Source organism: Alligator mississippiensis, chromosome 1 (assembly GCF_030867095.1).
Source record: "Alligator mississippiensis isolate rAllMis1 chromosome 1, rAllMis1, whole genome shotgun sequence".
In the NCBI taxonomy this organism is placed as follows: domain Eukaryota; kingdom Metazoa; phylum Chordata; order Crocodylia; family Alligatoridae; genus Alligator; species Alligator mississippiensis.
This window is the reverse complement of record NC_081824.1, coordinates 94,922,891-94,941,022: the sequence shown is the minus strand read 5'-3', so window position 1 is coordinate 94,941,022 and position 18,132 is coordinate 94,922,891. Positions and strand designations below refer to the sequence as shown.

The following is an 18,132-nucleotide window of genomic DNA, read 5'->3' as shown; positions in this document are numbered from 1 at the left end:
ATACGTGTGGCCCTTCTCTGGACCCTCTCCAGGTTATCCACATCCCTCTTGAAGTGCGGCGCCCAAAATTGCATGCAGTATTCCAACTGCGGTCTGACAGCGCCCGATAGAGGGGAAGTATCACCTCTTTGTTTCTGTTCGTCATGCATCTGCTGATGCACGATAAAGTGCCATTAGCTTTTTTGATGGCTTCGTCACACTGCCGACTCATGTTCATCTTGGAGTCCACTAGGACTCCAAGATCCCTTTCCACTTCCATGCCACCCAGCAGGTCATTTCCTAGGCTGTAGGTGTGCTGGACATTTTTCCTCCCTAGGTGCAGCACTTTGCATTTCTCCTTGTTGAATTGCATTCTGTTGTTTTCTGCCCATATGTTCAACCTATCCAGGTCTGCTTGTAGTTGTTCCCTGCCCTCCGGCGTGTCCACTTCTCCCCACAGTTTCTGTCATCTGCAAACTTGGACAGAGTACACTTCACTCCCTCGTTCAAGTCACTGATGAAGACATTGAAGAGTATCGGTCCAAGGACCGGGCCCTGTGGGACCCCACTGCCCACACCCTTCCAGGTCGATACCGACCCATCCACTACGACTCTCTGGGTGCGACCCTCTAGCCAATTCACCACCCACCAGTCTGTGTAGTCATCCAAGTCACAGCCTCTTAACTTGTTCACCAGTATGGTTTGGGATACCGTATCGAAGGCCTTCCTGAAGTCTAAGTAAATGATGTCAACCCCTACTCCTGAGTCCAGGTGTTTTGTAACCTGGTCATAAAAAGAGACTAGATTAGTCAGGCATGATCTACCTGCTATGAACCCGTGCTGGTTTCCCCTCAGCATAATTTGTCCTGCTGGGCTCTCGCAAATGTGAGCCTTGATAATTTTTTCAAAGACTTTGCCAAGGATGGAGGTGAGACTGACTGGCCTATAGTTGCCTGGGTCCTCCTTCCTCCCCTTCTTGAAAATGGGGACCACATTGGCCCTTTTCCAGTCCTCCAGGACCTGGCCTGTGCGCCACAAGTGTTCAAATATTCCCGGCAGTGGCTGCCCAATGACGTCAGCCAGTGCCTTCAGTACCCTCGGATGGAGTTCATCTGGGCCTGCCGACTTAAATGCATCCAGTTCCTCCAAGTGCCTCTGCACCATCTCAGGGTCTACGCTTGGTAGTCTGGCGCCCTGCTGCTGCCTCTCTACAATCCCAGTGAGAGACTTGTCTTGCCCCTCACTTAGGAACACTGAGGCAGAGAACTCATTGAGGAGTTCAGCCTTGTCCCCCCCTGTCCGTCACCAATTGCTTATGCCCATTTAGTAGAGGTCCTATTCCACCCTGGGCCTTCCTTTTACTCCCTATATATCTAAAGAACAAATTTTTATTATCCTTAACTTGGGATGCCATCCTCAGCTCCATGGTAGCTTTGGCAGGTCTAACTGCCTCCCTACAAGCGCAAGCAGAGGAGGTATACTCTTCTTTAGTAATCTCTCCCCGTTTCCACTTTTTATATGCCCCCCTTTTAGCCCGTAGACTGCTCTGGATTTCTCTGGTCAGCCAAGGCTTGGCTCCTTTCCCCCTTTTTCCCCTCAAACACTCTGCAACAAGTTGGGACACAACGGATATGTCTAGATGAGACGCTTACTGTGCAGTAGCTGGTTACTACTGCGCAGTAGCTCATTACTAGTGTGTAGGAGCATGGCTGGGCATTAGCTATCACGTGATGCTACTGCACAGTAGGCCTGTGCAAAGCAGCTAGTATTTGCTTCAGATTCGGCTGATTCGGGGGACAGTGATTCAACTCAGTGATTTGAATCACTGTCCCAAATCAGCGGCTCCTGCCAGGCAGGGGGGAGATACCCGCTGCCCCCCACTGAGTGGGGGGGGCTCTACCACAAGCCCCCAGAGGCCCCGATGCCTGCTGCAACAGCAGGTGAGTGCAGGGCTTTATTTCTTTTTTTTTTTTTAAGTGCCAGGACACTGGGGCCAGGCTGGGTAGCCATTGACCGGGCTGGGAGAGTGGGCGGGGGTTGTGGCCTTGCAGAAGTCTCCCCATGGTCCCCTTCCCCCTCCTCAAGCCCCCCCATCACCCCACTACTTACCGGCACTGAGCCCAGGTCCAGCTCCCTGTGCCGGCAAGTGGGGACTGCCCGAATCTCTGAATCTTTGAATTGATTCAGAAGCTTCCAATCGATTCAGACCTTTTAACTGGTCTCCCAATTCAATTCAGATTCAAAGGTTTGGCCGCTGAATCGGGCCGAATCTCCTCCGAATTGAATCAGCAACCAAAGCTTCAAACAGCCCTACTGCGCAGTAGTAATGAGATCCTGCACAGTAGTAATGAGGTTGTAACCAGGCAGCCATGCCAGGACACTACTGCTTAATAACACCAGTTACTGTGCAGTCATTTAGTGCTTGGTTATGCAAGTACTAAATGACTGTACAGTAACAACTGTGCAGTGAGCATCTTGTGTAGATGCGTCCTATGAGAAAAACCTATCAAACTCAGTTCTTTAACTACAGAATGAAAACACTGTCTACCAAGGAAAAATGATGACTGCATATCTCCATGAGGTGGCATTTGACTTTATCCCAGTGTAACATTAAGGAGTCAGTTACTTTCTCAGCAGCATCTGTGCTGCTGTTTCCAGAAGACAAGACAATAGAGAAGGGACAGGAGGTGCTGGTGCAAGATAAACTATCACCATGCCAGAAGTTCATGGGTTGCAAAGCCAAATTATGATCCTCTCAATCATTCTGGACTTGAGGCACCCCTCAGAAAATGCCAACTCTTAGTTTTCACTTGTTTTTTTAAGTACAGGAAAGCAATAAAACCATTCTTCTGTTGCAAAGAACTCAGAAATACTACAACAGGTCAGAATAGCCTTAACATTACGGATTCTTCTTTGAAATCCCTGGTTTTATTTTCTGAAGTATGTTTTCTCATCTAACAGCGCTAACAGTGGATTTTATCCAGTCATTCTTGCATATGTTCACTTCTACACCCCTCCATCTATAGCATTTTCTATAGCATTTTTCAGCTGTTCATGGTCTCCTAACTCAATAACATCTGCATTAAATAAATCACTGAAATAAAACCAACTTTTCCTTCATATTAGTAAAGAACTACTGTAGTTATATTTTATGATAGAGCAAAACAAAACTAATAACCAAATGACCACCAACAGCATTATCAGATACAGTAAAATGACATTAGTTGGCACAAACATGGCCTAGAAGATTAGGGGAAATAAATGCTGCTGACCTTCAGGTCCGGGGTATATGTAGGTTGGGCTACGTGACAAAATGAGGCTTGCTGAACAGCAGCTATCAGAGCATTTTTTTGAGTGACTTGACAAGCAAGGATGATCTGCATGTTTTTCACTCCAGATGGGGATAAAAGCTAAAAGAGGGTAAAAAAAATGAAAGTATTCATAGCATACAGGCAGGTTACTTTACCGAGAAAGATCACTCCAATGTTTTCCTCATCTTAACTAAATCTCAAAAGTGACATTAATTGTTCTTTAGGGCTGCACAGTGCTATTAATCTAAACAGGATTAAATGTTGATGTCACGTCTCCCAGCTGCATTTGCAGATTTATGCTCTTCCAGGAATCTACAAATCTAGGTTTTGAACAACATGTTATGACCCAAGGGATGCTATCAAGCAACAGCTAGGAGGTTGCTTATTTTCTCTTTTGTTTTTGGAATGGCTTAATAGTTTGCCAGCTTGTTGCTGAGCATGGGTTGTGCTGATGAGGCTCTGAGGAGAGTTTTGAAGGCTAGGAGGTTTCTGGGCATAACACTACCAAATTAAAGGTTACCAATGGAGCACATAAAGGAAAGAGATTTATTTTCTTTCACTAAGAAAAACCTTGCTTTGTGCTCCAGAAAAAAAATTAAAAGCCAAATCCTCACTTATTGCTCACTTATTTGCCCTTTTCAAGCGAAACTCCATTAATAAATTTCACAAAAAGATTTTAGGGATTTGGCCCACAATTTCATGCAGAGGATTTGACTGAGATTTATCCGGTTAGTTTTGAAAAATAAATAAAAGCTTGCTGTTACACACAGAAACATGGACAAAACGACCAATTTTATAAGAGGAACATAAAGCGCCTAGCACAATGAAACCCAGGCTAGATAAGGCCTTTATGTGCTACTGCAATATAAATGTTAAACAACAACATGCTCTACATTTTTTTTTTCTGCTTGGAATTTTAAAAAATCTGCTCACCTGAATAACACTATCTCTTGTTTGAAAGCTAAACTTTCCAATTTGATTGTCAATCTCCTGGATACTTAACATTAAACTAGATGGAATATATCTGAAAGAAAAGCAAAAATCATCCATGAGAGCAGAGAACACATCAAAGAAGCCAGACTGAAGGATAAGAAGACAAAACCTGAATTGCTGTGTTTTCTGTCTCTTTCCCCCGTTATATTTGGATTTTGCACAGGAATGAATTAACCTTTCTTCTTGAATCAGGAGTTTTTAAGATAGTAAAAATTTAAGGAATATTCAAGAAAGAAATAAAATATTCTGTAACGTTTGCAGCTGAACTTGTGGAGAATCAATAGTTCTTCATAGGCAAGCAAAGAGTTGGATAAACAAGAGATAAAAAAAAAATCTACTTGTCCAATTTGATCAAGTTTCATTTAAAATATTGGTTCCTGACCTTTTGGGGAACATGGGCCGTCTACCAGACTGTGACATCAGCCATCCCAGACAGTGCCTGGCACTATCCACAAAATTCAATTAACCTGAAATGAAGATTCAGCTGTTTGCTTTTGTAAGATTTGTTTGGGGCTGATCAGTCTTCCACATGGCTTGGAAGGGGATGTGAATAGTGGCTTATTGTTCAGAAAAGAAGAGGACTCTTAAGTTTGTACCCATATACCAATGATTGGGAAGCAGGGATAGAAAGCACCCTTGCAGACTCTATTAAGAAAATTGGACTTTCCTATATTATTTCTATCTCCCCCCATGGTCCCCTCCCCCACCACCCCCAATCTGTTTTTAAAAATATTTTATTTACCAACTTTGTAAAGGTTTTCATGGCCAGACTGTTCCTGGTACCTGCCCACTTGTCAAAGGGAAAGAAAGGCAGTGCACAAGCAGCATCTTCCTGTGCAGCAGCTAGGTTTGACTGAAGCTAGGAAGTGAAGCTGTTACTCAATGCATAGCAAGAAGGTGAGTTTTCTGCCATTTATAGGCCTGCGTATGCAAATTCTGGATCAAGGAGTAACTGTTTTTCAAGGTCCCAGTTCTCTGCTTGTCTGTCCCTTTTCACCCCAGTTTCCCTGGATTTGAGAGATCCCTCAGTTTAGTTCTGATGTCATGCTTGTTGCACACACATTTGGTATTTTTCCACTTTTATTCTTGAACATCTTCACATTAGGATTTACTTATGAAACCAAAGTTATATTTTAAAAGGTTACTTAAAGCTCAAACACTGTACAATTTGATTTAAGTTTCTACATGAATGATTTGCATCTGTCCCTCAGATAGGGTCTGTGAAGTCCTGCATTTGGACCTTAGCAGGCTGAGAGGTACGCTGGGTCACGATCTACCTAGAAACACTTTGACCCCTGAAATGTTGTGGTTTACCTGTCCACAGTACTGTCATCTTCCAGGAGAGCTGTAATGAACACTGGTGGGGGCTGGTCTGCTTTCTCCTTGTGAGAAGCAAATTCAAAATGCACTGGCCTCAAGTGCAAATGGAACTCATCAAACCCCATTTCCTTTGCAAATAGCTTGTAGAACCTGAAACAGATCGCAGAAGACTGATAGAGTGGCATGCATTTAAAAATGTTGTCTAACATTCCAAGCTGCACACACCTAGGAATGTACACTTAGTAGGTACAATTTTAGTAAGATACTTCCATTAAAATATAACATTTCTTAGCACCTTCCACTGTCATTATACATATACACATGCATATACATACACATATTCTGCACATTGACAACCACTGTCTACAAAGAAGAGGCAAAGGGAACTTTCAGCACCAAAAGCAAAAGACAAAGGAGGTTTCTTACACAAGCTAATCTTGTAGAGTGTACTGTTGTGCTAGTGCAGTCAGGGACAGTGATATATATTGACCTGTGTGGGAGTGTGCTACAAAAGGAAACACAGGAAGGAGAAAGAATGCACCAGGAGAAAAAAAAGGTGGATAAAAAGGGATTTCAAAAAGAGTAATATGTAAGGGAGGAAAAAACCACACAGAAGAGAAGCAAATTCAGACTCTATCTGCTCTTCCTGCACTATCTTCTAAAATGATATGCTTGTAACTGGATTGTCTCAACACATGCACTACAGGTTACTAAAGAACAAGTACCACAAGACAATGAGCTGTGTGGAACAGCGTATACAGCATATTTATTTTTACGGGTTAATGATTGACGAGTCATCACTAGAGGACCAAGAAGCAAATGAGCAAGGAGTGGTAAACATGGGAGGTCCCCCAGAAGTCTGATTAAAGCACCAGTGCACAGTAAAAGAACCAAAAAATCTAGTTGCAATCAGTCCATTTTACACTGCAAAGCAAGGAGATGGATTGTTCGCCCTTTTGAAGTTTCAATCCAAACCCCAGCCTGCCACAGCAGATATATCTTAATGAGCTGTGAACTTTGCTACATCAAAAGAAAATTCTAAATTAGCCACTTAAAAAGTCATGTTCAATAAACTATATCCACTTACAGTTGTTTTCAATTTACTCAAACAACATCACTTACCTGAAGATGATGTTCTATTTAATGGGCCTATACATGTAACCTAACTCCTTATTTTCCTTCAAAGCTTTTTATAAGAGCTCCTTCAGTTGCACAATAATACCAATTCTCTGCTGGTATTTTAGGGATTTCAACATTTCCCATCTCATAGATGTTTAGGGTTTGTTTTTAGTAAACTGAGGAAGTTTCAGGTTAGGGTTGTTCAAACAATTTCCATTAAAACAAGCCTCAATGAAAACTTGTCTTTGCTCTTTTCTTTTCTTTCCATTTCTTTTCTTCGGTGATGGTGCCTGATTAACTGAAAAAGTATTTTGTTTTTCAGCTGCTGAAAACCAAGTGTTCTTGGCTTTTTGACAAAAAAGTCTATATTTTCTACTGGGGGGAAGGAAAGAAACCCAACATTTTTTAACTCTGTCATAGGAACATAGAAAATTGGATTGGAAAGGACCCCTCCCTGGGCCATCAAGTCTAATCTCTGCTATTACAGGCAACCTCATACCATGATCCCATTCTTAAACTGATCAAGCTCCATCATCAGTATTTTGCTTCCACATATACAGACATGCTACTTCATACTTTCACTTTTCTGCTGGTTAGAAGCCTCCTTCTCATTCCCCAGTTACACTTCTACCAACAGTGTCTTTTAGCCTAAATAGTTCTTCTCCTTCCCATCATGCATTTTAAAGGGTAGTACTATTCCCTTTAAACTTTCCTTTTTTCTAGGTAAAACAAGTTAAGCTCTTTTGGCTTGTCTTATAAAAAAAGAGATGCTCCATTTTCCTGGATAATCTTCATCCCAGAATATTGAAATAACTGGCACATGAGATGCCAGTCTCCTTTATCACAGATCATGAATAAATCAGTCAGATCAGGATGGTACCTTATTACTGAAAAGTGACAAAAAACTCCTATTTTCTTTAGAAAATAAGGGAGGGAATGACTCTACTATTTAAGAACTTAAAATAGATATTGAAGGAAAGAACAATCAGGAAGTAAAAAAAGAACAGGATAAAACCTAACGTGGTTTTATCCAAGGAAGGTTCAAAGCAGTGAGTCTAATACCCTTACATGACAAGAAAATTGACCTTCTAAAACAAGAGCATTGCAGTGGACCTGATCTATCTAACATACAGCCCACACACTAAATCCAGTCCACATAGCAATCATACCCTTAGGGACTAATAGCAAGAATTTTAGTTACAAGATAGGTGTTGTAGACTGGATGCAACAGAGGAAGAAGGGGACCTGGGTGTGCTGGCTGACTGTGGGATAACCAGTCCACAAGAAACCACTGTAAAGCAGCCAATACAATTCTAAAGTGTACTAGGCAGGGTATATTCAGTAGAGACAAGGAAGTGCCAATACCACAGAACAAAGCATTGCAAGACCCCATTTAGACTGCTGTATGCAGATTTAAACAGTGATCAAAATGATGAATTTGAACTGGAATAAATACAAAGAAGAGCTGTCACGACCCAGTGAGTTTGGTGCCTCGGCACTATGGAATTTTCTTGACACACGAGAGCCTCTTGCACAGCGAGGGTTTTTGATGCATGAAGAACCCGCGTGCAGGAGAGAGTTCCCGCCACTTTGCATCCCGCAGCTGTCTTTGCAGGATGCATTTTCTCTTTGCAGCACAGAAATGCACGGTGCAAAGAGTTCCCGCCATTCGGATGTAAATTTGTGTCCCGCAATTGGCTAGTGCTAAATTATTCATATGTGGCGGCCGGTAATTGGCTTGCTGGCCGTTTAAAAACTAGCGCAACTTCCGCCCAAGTCGAAGAGCTTTGAGCACGCTGCAGAGTGCCTCTAAGAGATCCGACTTGCGGCTAGCTGGTCGATAGACTGATCACCTATCGATCCTTCTTCCCGTCGCCGAACGCAGTCCCAGACGGCAGCTTGAGTTACGGACGAATTTACTGGCATTGGCCTCGCCAGCTGGAGCAACTCACATTGTTGTCCAGACGACCGAACCGTTTCCGTCGCAGCCACCCGCGACGTAAGTAAAGTTTTTTGCAACCATTAAGCCTTGTCAGCCTCTCCATTCACCACCCCGCCCTGACGAGCGAGCAGTTTTTAAATCACCTCGAGTCGGTTCAGCCCGGCCAAGACAAGAGCCACTAAGAAGGTTAAGGAAACCGAGAACCTTGGGGTGCATGTATATGAGTGTAGAAGCTGCTCCGACACACTGTAATTACAGCACATGGGAGCATGGTAATTAATTACCATGCTCCAGCAGCCTCCTGTGTCTCATGTATCAGCATCCCCACACTTAAAAATGGTGGCAGGGGCACTTCAACTAAAGCTCATTGAATGAACTTTAGTTCAAGCGTCCCCACTGACATTTAAGTGCAGGGATGCTGCTACATGAGATGCAGCGGCACTTTAATCAGAGAAGCTCTAGGAGCTGCTCTAATTAAAGCACCGCTCCCCCACTCCCAGAGCATGTGTAAAAGTGCCCTTGTAGTCCTTACAAGAAGGCATTAAAGAAACTTAGTTTAGTTTACCAAAATGAAGGATGAAAGGGATTATAATACTATTTACAAATATAGTCATGAGGTGGATATCAGGAAAGGGGAGGAGGTATTTAACTTTCAAAACTAAATAACTACAAACTGGTTAAAAGCATGCTTAGATAGATATATTTTTCTAATTTTCAAACTATTATATGAGTACAGCTTTGGAATGGGCTTCCAAGCAAAGCAGTGGAGGCTTGGGAAATCTGTGGAGGGAATTCATAGATTCATAGATCGTAAGGCCAGAAAGGACCTTGGAAGATCATTGGGTCCAGCCCCCCTGGGATTCCACTTGAAACCTCCTGTCATTCTTACATGGACCCACTAATAATTACCCTTTGCTTGCAGCTATTGAGCCAGTTATCTATCCACCTTATAGTAGTTTTATCTAGCCAACATTTCTCCAATTTGTTTATGAGAAGTTCATGCAGGATCTTGTCAAAAGCCTTGTTGAAGTCCAGATACACTATATCTACAGCATTCCCTTCATCCACTCAAGCAGTTACTTTGTCAAAGAAGATCAGGTTTGTTTGGCATGATTTGCTTTTCATAAATCCATGCTGGCTGTTGCGATGAGCCCTTCCTCCTCCAGACGCTTGCAAATGGCCTTCGTTAGGATATACTCCAGTTACTTGCCAGGTATTGAGGTGAGGCTAACTGGTCTGTAGTTCCTTGGGTCCTCCTTCTTGCCTTTTTTGAAGAGTGGCACTACACTGGCCCTTTTCCAGTCCTCTGGTACCTGGCTCATCTCCCATGACTTCATGAAGATTATTGCCAAGGGCTCCGAGATTTATAAATTCATAGATTGTAAGGCCGGAATGGACCTCGGAAGATCATCAGTTCCAGCCCCCTGCACCAAGCAGGAAAGATAACTAGGAGTCAGGTGACCCCAGCAAGGTGACTGTCTAGTTTCCTCTTGAAGATTTCCAGGGTAGGTGATTACACCATCTCTGGAGGGAGTTTATTCCACAGTCTGGACACCCTGACTGTGAAGAAATTTTTCCCAATGTTGAGCCTGAATCTATCTTCCAGGAGTTTGTGGCCATTACTCCTGGTTTTCCCCTTGGGTGTCCTGGTGAACAGTTGTTTGCTGAGCCCTTGATGTACTCCCCTAGTGTAGTGGTAAGCTGCTACCAGGCCCCCCTCAGCCTTCTTTTCCTCAAGCTGAAGAGTCCCAGATCCCTCAGCCTTTCCTCATATGGGTTGCCTTTTAAGACTAATCATATGGGTGACTCTTCTTTGGACTCTCTCGAGCTTGTCCACATCCTTGTTAAAGTGTGGTGACCAGAACTGGACACAGTACTCCAGCTGTGGTCTCACCAGTGCTGAGTAAAGCAGAAGAAACACCTCCTTGGCTTTGCTGGAGATGCATCGATTGATGCATGCCAGAGTATTATTTGCCCAACTGGCTATAGCATCGCACTGCTGGCTCATATTCATACTGTGGTCTATTATTACCCCCAGGTCCCTTTCATTCATGGTGCTAGTCAGTTTGGTGCTGCCAAGCCTGTAGGTGTGTTGGTGGTTGCTTGTCCGAGGTGAAGCACTTTACATTTCTCAACAATTACTTCATCAGGTTCCGATCCATCCAACTTGCTAGCCTGTCTAGGTCTGCCTGTAACTATAGCCTATCTTCAACTGTGACCACACTTCCCCATAACCTGGTGTCATCCGCGAACTTGGCCAGTGAGCTCTTCACCCCCACATAGTGTGATGGGGTAGGGAATTCCTGGACCAGTGGTTGGTACATGTCATGTGTTCTTTCATCTGTATGCAGTCCCCATGTTGGGGTGAAGAGGTAACTTCAGGCGCTGATGTGCAGCTCCGCATTCTAACTCATGATGCTTCACAGTGTCCCCCTGACCCAACAGACATTTATTGTTGGGTCAGGAGGGTGGGAGATCAAGCTCCATTTTGGAGCTGATCCAGGAGGAGCTGCCTGTCTTCAAACTCTCATCCCTAGCCTGCCCCCTCCCCCAGCTCCCATGCTGCCTGCAGGATGGGAGTGGGGAGAAGGGAAGGGAGGGACCTCCCCAGCCTGAGCTGGAGTGGGGGAGGGCGCATAGATTGGAGCTCCACCCAAGGCAGGGGACTTTAATCCATGTGCCCCTCCACTCCAGCTCAGGCTGGACAAATCCCAGCCTGGAGCTCCTTCCCCTTCCTTTCTCCCTCTCCTTTCCTGCAGATAGCACCAGGGTGGGGCTGGGCTGCATCAGCCCAGGCCTGATCAGCACAGAGACAGACAGAAGTTAATGAAGGCACTCCACTTTGGAGCACCTTCATCTGAACCCTCATTACATATGGGTTAATTTGTTGCACAAGTAGGCACATTTAAAGTGCTCTACAGCTGTGCATTTCTGTCAAGGCATGGTAGTACAATGCCTTCAAAGGACCGATCACAACAAATGTCACTTGTCAGCACCTTTTGTCTGTGTGGATAACAGAAGTAGTAATATGCTTTAAGATATCAGCTGACCATCCATAGTAAAACTGAATACTTCATAGTTTTCTGTGGGTTCTTCCCCCTATCCTATCTCCCTATCCTCTAAAGCAGGGGTGGGCAAAATATGGTCCACGGGCTGGCTTCGGCACACCAAGCCATTCTGTCTAGCCCACAGGGCCCCTCTAAAATTTAGACAATTATTACCTGCTGGTGGCTGCCTGTCTGCAAGCTGACAAGGAGCCAGCAGCACAAGCTGCCAGCTGCAGCAGCTAGCAGCTTGGGCTCTGGTTGCTATGCAACCAACTCAATTCCAGCCTGCCCTGCCCTGCCCTGCCCTGCCCCACTCTGCTCACACCCCACAAAAGCTTCTGGAGACTGGAAGCTTCTGACTAACAGAGACTTCTGTCATAACAACCCTGTGGCTGTTCCCCTGTGGTTCATCCAAGAGTTGAAATTCAGGTAAGAACAGGCTGGGGGGAGAGAAGGGGGGGAACCACCGGCAATCACCTCACTCCATGGGGCTTGCAGGACTCTGGCTCTGTGCCTCCATGTGCCACTCCTGGCTAAAGTGCCAGGAGCACCACATGGAGTCACAGAGCTGACCCAACCTGATGGTGCAGGACTTCCCATGGCTCTGGCACTCCAGTGTGCCACCGGGCATGCCCAGGCCAACTCCATGCTGCGCTGTGTGGATCCTGACCATACAGCCAGGAATTGCATGGTGCCAGGAGGGGACAGGCTGGGCCAAGCCAGCTCCCTACCGTGCCGCATGGGTCCCAAACATGCAGCCAAGAACTGCATGCTGCTGGGACAGCATGGGATGGGCCTGGCTAAGCTGGCTCCATGCTGTGCTGTGCAGGTCCTGACCTTGCATTCAGAAAGTGCATGCTGCAGTCAGGCTGGGCTGGCTCTGTGCCATGCCATGCAGGTCCTGACTTTGCAGCTGGGAACCGCATGCTACAGCTGCAATGGGCCAGGCTAGGCTGGCTCTGTGAAGCACCATGATGCTCCTGGCCTTGCAGCCAGAACTGCTCTGTGCCAGGATGGGCCAGGCTGGCCCTATGCTGCCGCCATATGGGTCCTGGACTTGCAGCTGGGAACTGTGCACTGCAGCCAGGACATGACAGAAGAGGCTGGCTCCCAACCTCCCCCCATACCCCCTCCCCCCATACACCCTCTCAGAGCCCCTGCACATGCTTCAACCCCCCAACCATAACACCATGCACACACACACACACACACACACTTCCACACCCTCTACCATATTCAAACACACACCCACACCCTCCCACAGCCCCCCACCCCAACCACATACCCCACACCTCTCCATACCCACCCCCACTTCCCCCCACACACCCCACCTAGCATACCCATACCCTTACACCCACTCCCCAACACACAGCCCCCACATACACTTCCTTATCCCCGTACGCAATATACAAGGGTAAGAATGTATTTTGAGCTATTATGCAATCATCTCTAGATACACTATGCAAACACATAAATCAGGACAAAAATATTTTTTTTAATTAAATTAAAATAAGTTATAGTAGATGTTTGATTTTTTTAGTATATGATTTGGGTTTTTTTCCAGTTTCAAGATGGTAATCCCCCTCCCAAAAGGAGCACTTCCGGGACAAGGGGAAAGACTTCCAGTGGCAAAGGTCAGGGGTTAGGGATCGGACTTCTGGTCCCAAGATGGCAACCAGGTGGTGGGGCACTAGTCAAGGGGCGGGACTACTCTTACGGCCCTCAACAGCTCACCAAAACCTGTTAAGCAGCTTCCAGCCAAAATAATTGCCTATCCCTACTGTAAAGCATTGGAAAGGGAGAGTTTTGACTCTGTATATGGGTGCTCCTGCCATCACTTTGAAAACTCTCAGACACAAAGCTAAAGGATTTTGTGCTCTTTTCTTCCCAGCTTTTATCTGTGGTACACTGTAAGGTGGATTTTGTTTGTAATGCGCTTTGTGGTTGTTAGGAGTGAGGGGTTAGACTAGATTATTTTTAAGACTTTTCAATTAAATGATTACTTGTAAAGATGGGGACTAGACTCCATAACCCAAGAAGACCCTACTTGTCCTATGACTGTTTCCACAGTCATCCCAATAGCTCTTCTGTACACCTCATCCAGTTGATTTCATCTTTCTTGAACAGATGTGACCAGAACTATGCACAATATTCCAGTTGAGGTTTCAATGACTCATACAATGTTCTATCTCTATTGGACACCTTGCCCAGGTCAATTTATAAATCTCAGTCTGTGGCTGACCAACTTGCCTAGATCTTTCTCTTCTCTACCATTTTCAATCTATGAGCCCCCAGCTTATGGAAGAAATTATTGTTAGTAGCCAGTAAGTTTATGATCTTGTACTCTGCACTGTTATGTTTCATCTGATTTCTATTACTCCAGTTCTCAAAGTCATCTGGTTCTTCCTGTGTGATATTCCAGTCCTCCTCTGTATTGGTGATGCCTTCCAATTTTGTGTTGTCTGCAAATTTTATTAGCTGACTCATATTTTTATGCTAAAGTGATTAATAAAAATATTTAATAAGATCAGTGCCATGACTGATCTTTTCAGAAACTCCATTAATAAGCTCCCTCCAGGCTGACATCTCCCTTATCAACACTATACATTGTGGTCTCCCCCTTTCAGTCATTTGTTACCCACTTTACAGTTCTTGTTTTAATGCCCTCTTCTATAGTTTAACAACAATTCCCCAAACAGCACTATAGCAGATGATTTACTAAAGTCCAGCTGGTATTTTCAATGAGAAATTTTTCTCAGAAAAAAATAAGCCCAATTAGAATGCAATTATACTTGGCTGCTTATTGAAACAAGTGAACAAACTAAGGTACTGTGTTTCTTGAGGAGCTCTTGGTCATGTTGCAATTTTATTACCATTAAAGAGCTGTTCACAGTCGGGTAGCTGTACAAATCTTTTTGCAAAGGGGAATAACTATCTTCACTTGGTTAATAATTAATATATTCTCCTCTACCATGCTCTTTGACTGAAATACAGTAGAATAGAAGACTCCTATTTTTAACAGATTAAGGGCCTAGTCTTGGTATTTTTTAAGAGGGAGTTTAGCTGCTGATTTCACTACCAGCTGGATCCAACTACAAATATTTCCTGTTTTCTTTATCTACCTTTAATCATATCTCAAATTTTGAAACAAATGGTTTTAAACCTCATGCAACAATCCTATGCATCAAGAAGACAATGGCCTCCCATATTGCATGTGCTCAGTACTAACCTAGCTAATCGTGCACTCTCCATTGTACTTTCTATTAACCGATGGCGGAGGGTGACTAGCTCCAGGAGCCTGGAGAAGGAGTCCAGAATAAAGGTTTGTTTTCCTTTGCTTTGTTTCTTCTCTTCATCTGCTCCTGACTCAACTACAGACATAGCAATTTCTTTCACAAGGACAGGGTCGTCCACCAATACATCTGAAAATAACTGCAAGGGAAGGAAAGGAACAGAGATAGGTACACCTTTTATATAAACATGATAAAAATATATACAATCCTTTTTCATTTTTTCTGGAGTAATTACAGTGACACCGCTGGTATGAGATTGGAGCCAGTCTCCCCTGGAAACAATCTTGTTCCCACTGAAATCAGTTGGGGTTTTGCCATTTACTTCAAAGGTAGCAGGACCAGGCCATTGACAGAGGATAGAAAACCTTAAACCCCAAATATGGCTTTGCTTCATGGTTTTAAGAAAACCTGGCCCTTGGAACAGAAGTGTTTTGTCCCATTACAATAAACAAGGGCAGTAGCCCCAAGTACTGACTTGGAGGTGGAGCATAAAAATAACATCCACTGCCGCAGCCAGGAGTTAACTGCTGCCCAGAGTGCAGAGCTGTTTTCTTACACCTCAGGCTTGTCATCATTAACTATCAAAATAAGATAGAATTTGGGCATGGGAGGATCTAGGATTTTGCAAAGTGGGGTGCAGCTGGTGTGCCAGACATCATATAACACAATACATACTATTCTCCAGTTAAAGCAAAACTAGTAGCTTTATTAATGTGGTAGAGAGCTACCACTATATTAAGTTTAAGATCAAACCAAAAACAAATATTTGCTAGAATATGTATAAAGTCTTAAAAACACAACACTTGCAAAAATGTCAAAGGATATTGTATCATTAGTTCTGTAGTAGTCATAGTTAATGTAAATCTCTTATTCAGATTCAAAAAACAAAATGTAGACTTTTGAGCATCTTGACAGTGCTCCAGTACTTCACGGTCAGTCATTTCTACACCTGAGTTAAGATTACCATATCTGAATTAAGATTTTTAGCTAGAGTTAAAAACAGTCTGCATAGCTGTAAAATAGAAGTAGGGCGCTGAGAAAATCATGATTTCATGGACTACTTGGAAACCGTGGACTTTGCCCCACACCACAATTTTTAAGGGTCATGAGCATAGATGGCAGAAGGCCGGGGCTAATGGGGCTTATCCCCCTGAGACGTGGGGCAGCACAAAGGGCCACCGGGCAGCCCAGGCATGGGCTCTGGGCAGCTGCAGTGGGGGGGGGGGGGGGGTGTGCACCCAAACAGACATGGAGCCTGCAGGCAGCCGGGATTGTAGCCAGTGCCCACCACAGCAGGTGGGTCAGGGAGGGGGAAGGGAAACGGGCATGGGAGAGGCAGATTGAGGCCCCCAGCATGAGGAAGGGAGTGAGCCAGACGCAGAGGCAGGGACGAATGGGGCCCCAGGGCAGGTCATAGGATGCTTGGAGCCCAAGTGTCTTATCCAGGGATTGGGGGGGGGGGGGGGGGGGGGGGGGGGGGCTCTTGCTACTGTGCACATCTTGGGAGAGGCCCAGGGGGCACAGGATCCCTGGATTTATGTGTAGGGTGGAGGTGGGCTGCCGTTGGGGGCTGGGCTCTGCACCCCGCTGCTAGTGGCTCAGGAGCTGGCTCTGGGAGCCGGCAGTGGCAGGCACATGGCATCACGCACAGCAGCTGATTCCTGGGGCAGCAGCAGCAGCATGCACAGCCCAGCCTGCAGCAGCAGCCTGCCTCCACTCCATGCACAAATCTGACCGGGCTCCAAGCATCCCATGACCTGCCTTGGGGCCCCATTCACCCGAGCCCCTGCCCTTGTGTTTGCCCCACTCCCTCTGTCACTATGGGGGCCTCTCCTTCCCCTTCCCTGACTCACCTGCTGTGGGGGGCAATGCTCCACACAATCCCACCCACGCACCCAGGATGCCCTGCAGCCCTCTGTGCTGCCCTGTATTTGGAGGGGCTAAGCCCCATTAGCCCTAGCCTTCCACTGCCTATGGCTGTATGCCTGCCTACCGCATGTACACAAGTAAAGTATCATTTTTCACGGAATATTCACAAACTACCTGGACCCCTTTGCCAATATCAACGATAGTTCTGTGAATATTCCATAAAAAGTTATACTTCACCCATGCACATGCCATAAATTTCCAACAAGAAAGCTGCTGTTTTCTCAGGGCCCTACCAGGCAGGGCTAACAGGCAGCAAAATTGTAGAACAAAGGATAATCTGAATTGTGGAACATCAAGACCATTAAAAAGGAATGTGTGTCATTAACACTTTAACAGGCATTAAGGGAGATGATAATAAGCCATGAAGTCAATTGACTCTGTCAGCATTCTCTGAAGAGAAATGGAGCTTTCCACCCCAGGCAGTTGTTTTTAAAGTTTGGGCGGAGCAGAAACCAATTGCACCTCTGCACCCTCCTTTGATTCTCCCAAAAATAGCACCAACAAAATCTCGGTCCTCAAGTAACCGTTATAACCTGCAAAGGACCACTAATTGAACCTACATCTTTCTGAATTTGTGGGCTGTATAATAATTCCAGATTTTCCAAAGACAGCCATTCATCCAGCGCTAGCTGAAGTACTTTTTTATCTAGACTAGTTGCCTCGCTTGCTGTTTGTGGTCTACAGATGGTGTGGAACTCCTGAGAGAGGTGTTCAAGAGATTTAGGGATTAAAGACACCAGGCCAAGAGAAGGGTGAAATTCCAGCAAATAAATGTTTTTCAGAGTAGGGCTGAAAAAAAGGAGAGAGAAATTAAAATGGTGCTTTTCTGAGAGCATATTATCCCATATTATCCCAAACCCTCCCATTTTGCATACATTGTCACAACAAACTTTTATATTCTTACATATATTTGGTATACAAATCATCTTAACAAGTAACACTCAACCCTGCCTTCCATACTACTTCCAAAACAAAAGCAAACAAAAAAACCTCCCACAATAATAGTTCTGGAATAAGTCTGGAATAAAAGTGGTATGTGTAAGGAAACATTGCAGTTGTTCAATATGCAAGAATAAATACAACAACTTTAACCAGCCACACAGTTCCATGATCAAAAACAAAGCAGCTCATCTGCACGTAAGAGAGTTATTACCAGGTATCTGGGTTTCCCATTTCCCATGGAAAAACAGAGTAAACCA

The 18,132-nt window shown here is 44.8% G+C and overlaps 1 protein-coding gene across 6 annotated transcripts in view; it reads right to left on the bottom strand.

The window, feature by feature from the left end:
- Positions 1-18,132, bottom strand: part of CCDC162 (uncharacterized) — a 153,004-nt gene that overhangs the window by 78,113 nt on the left and 56,759 nt on the right. For all 6 annotated transcript variants that reach the window (XM_059732773.1, XM_059732782.1, XM_059732784.1 and 3 more), the window contains exons 19-23: positions 17,494-17,722; positions 14,941-15,143; positions 5,598-5,753; positions 4,224-4,314; positions 3,252-3,389 (exon numbers count right to left, since the gene is read on the bottom strand). In XM_059732773.1, coding sequence (XP_059588756.1) covers positions 3,252-3,389; positions 4,224-4,314; positions 5,598-5,753; positions 14,941-15,143; positions 17,494-17,722 — 817 coding nt within the window. The remainder of the gene's footprint in view (positions 1-3,251; positions 3,390-4,223; positions 4,315-5,597; positions 5,754-14,940; positions 15,144-17,493; positions 17,723-18,132) is intronic.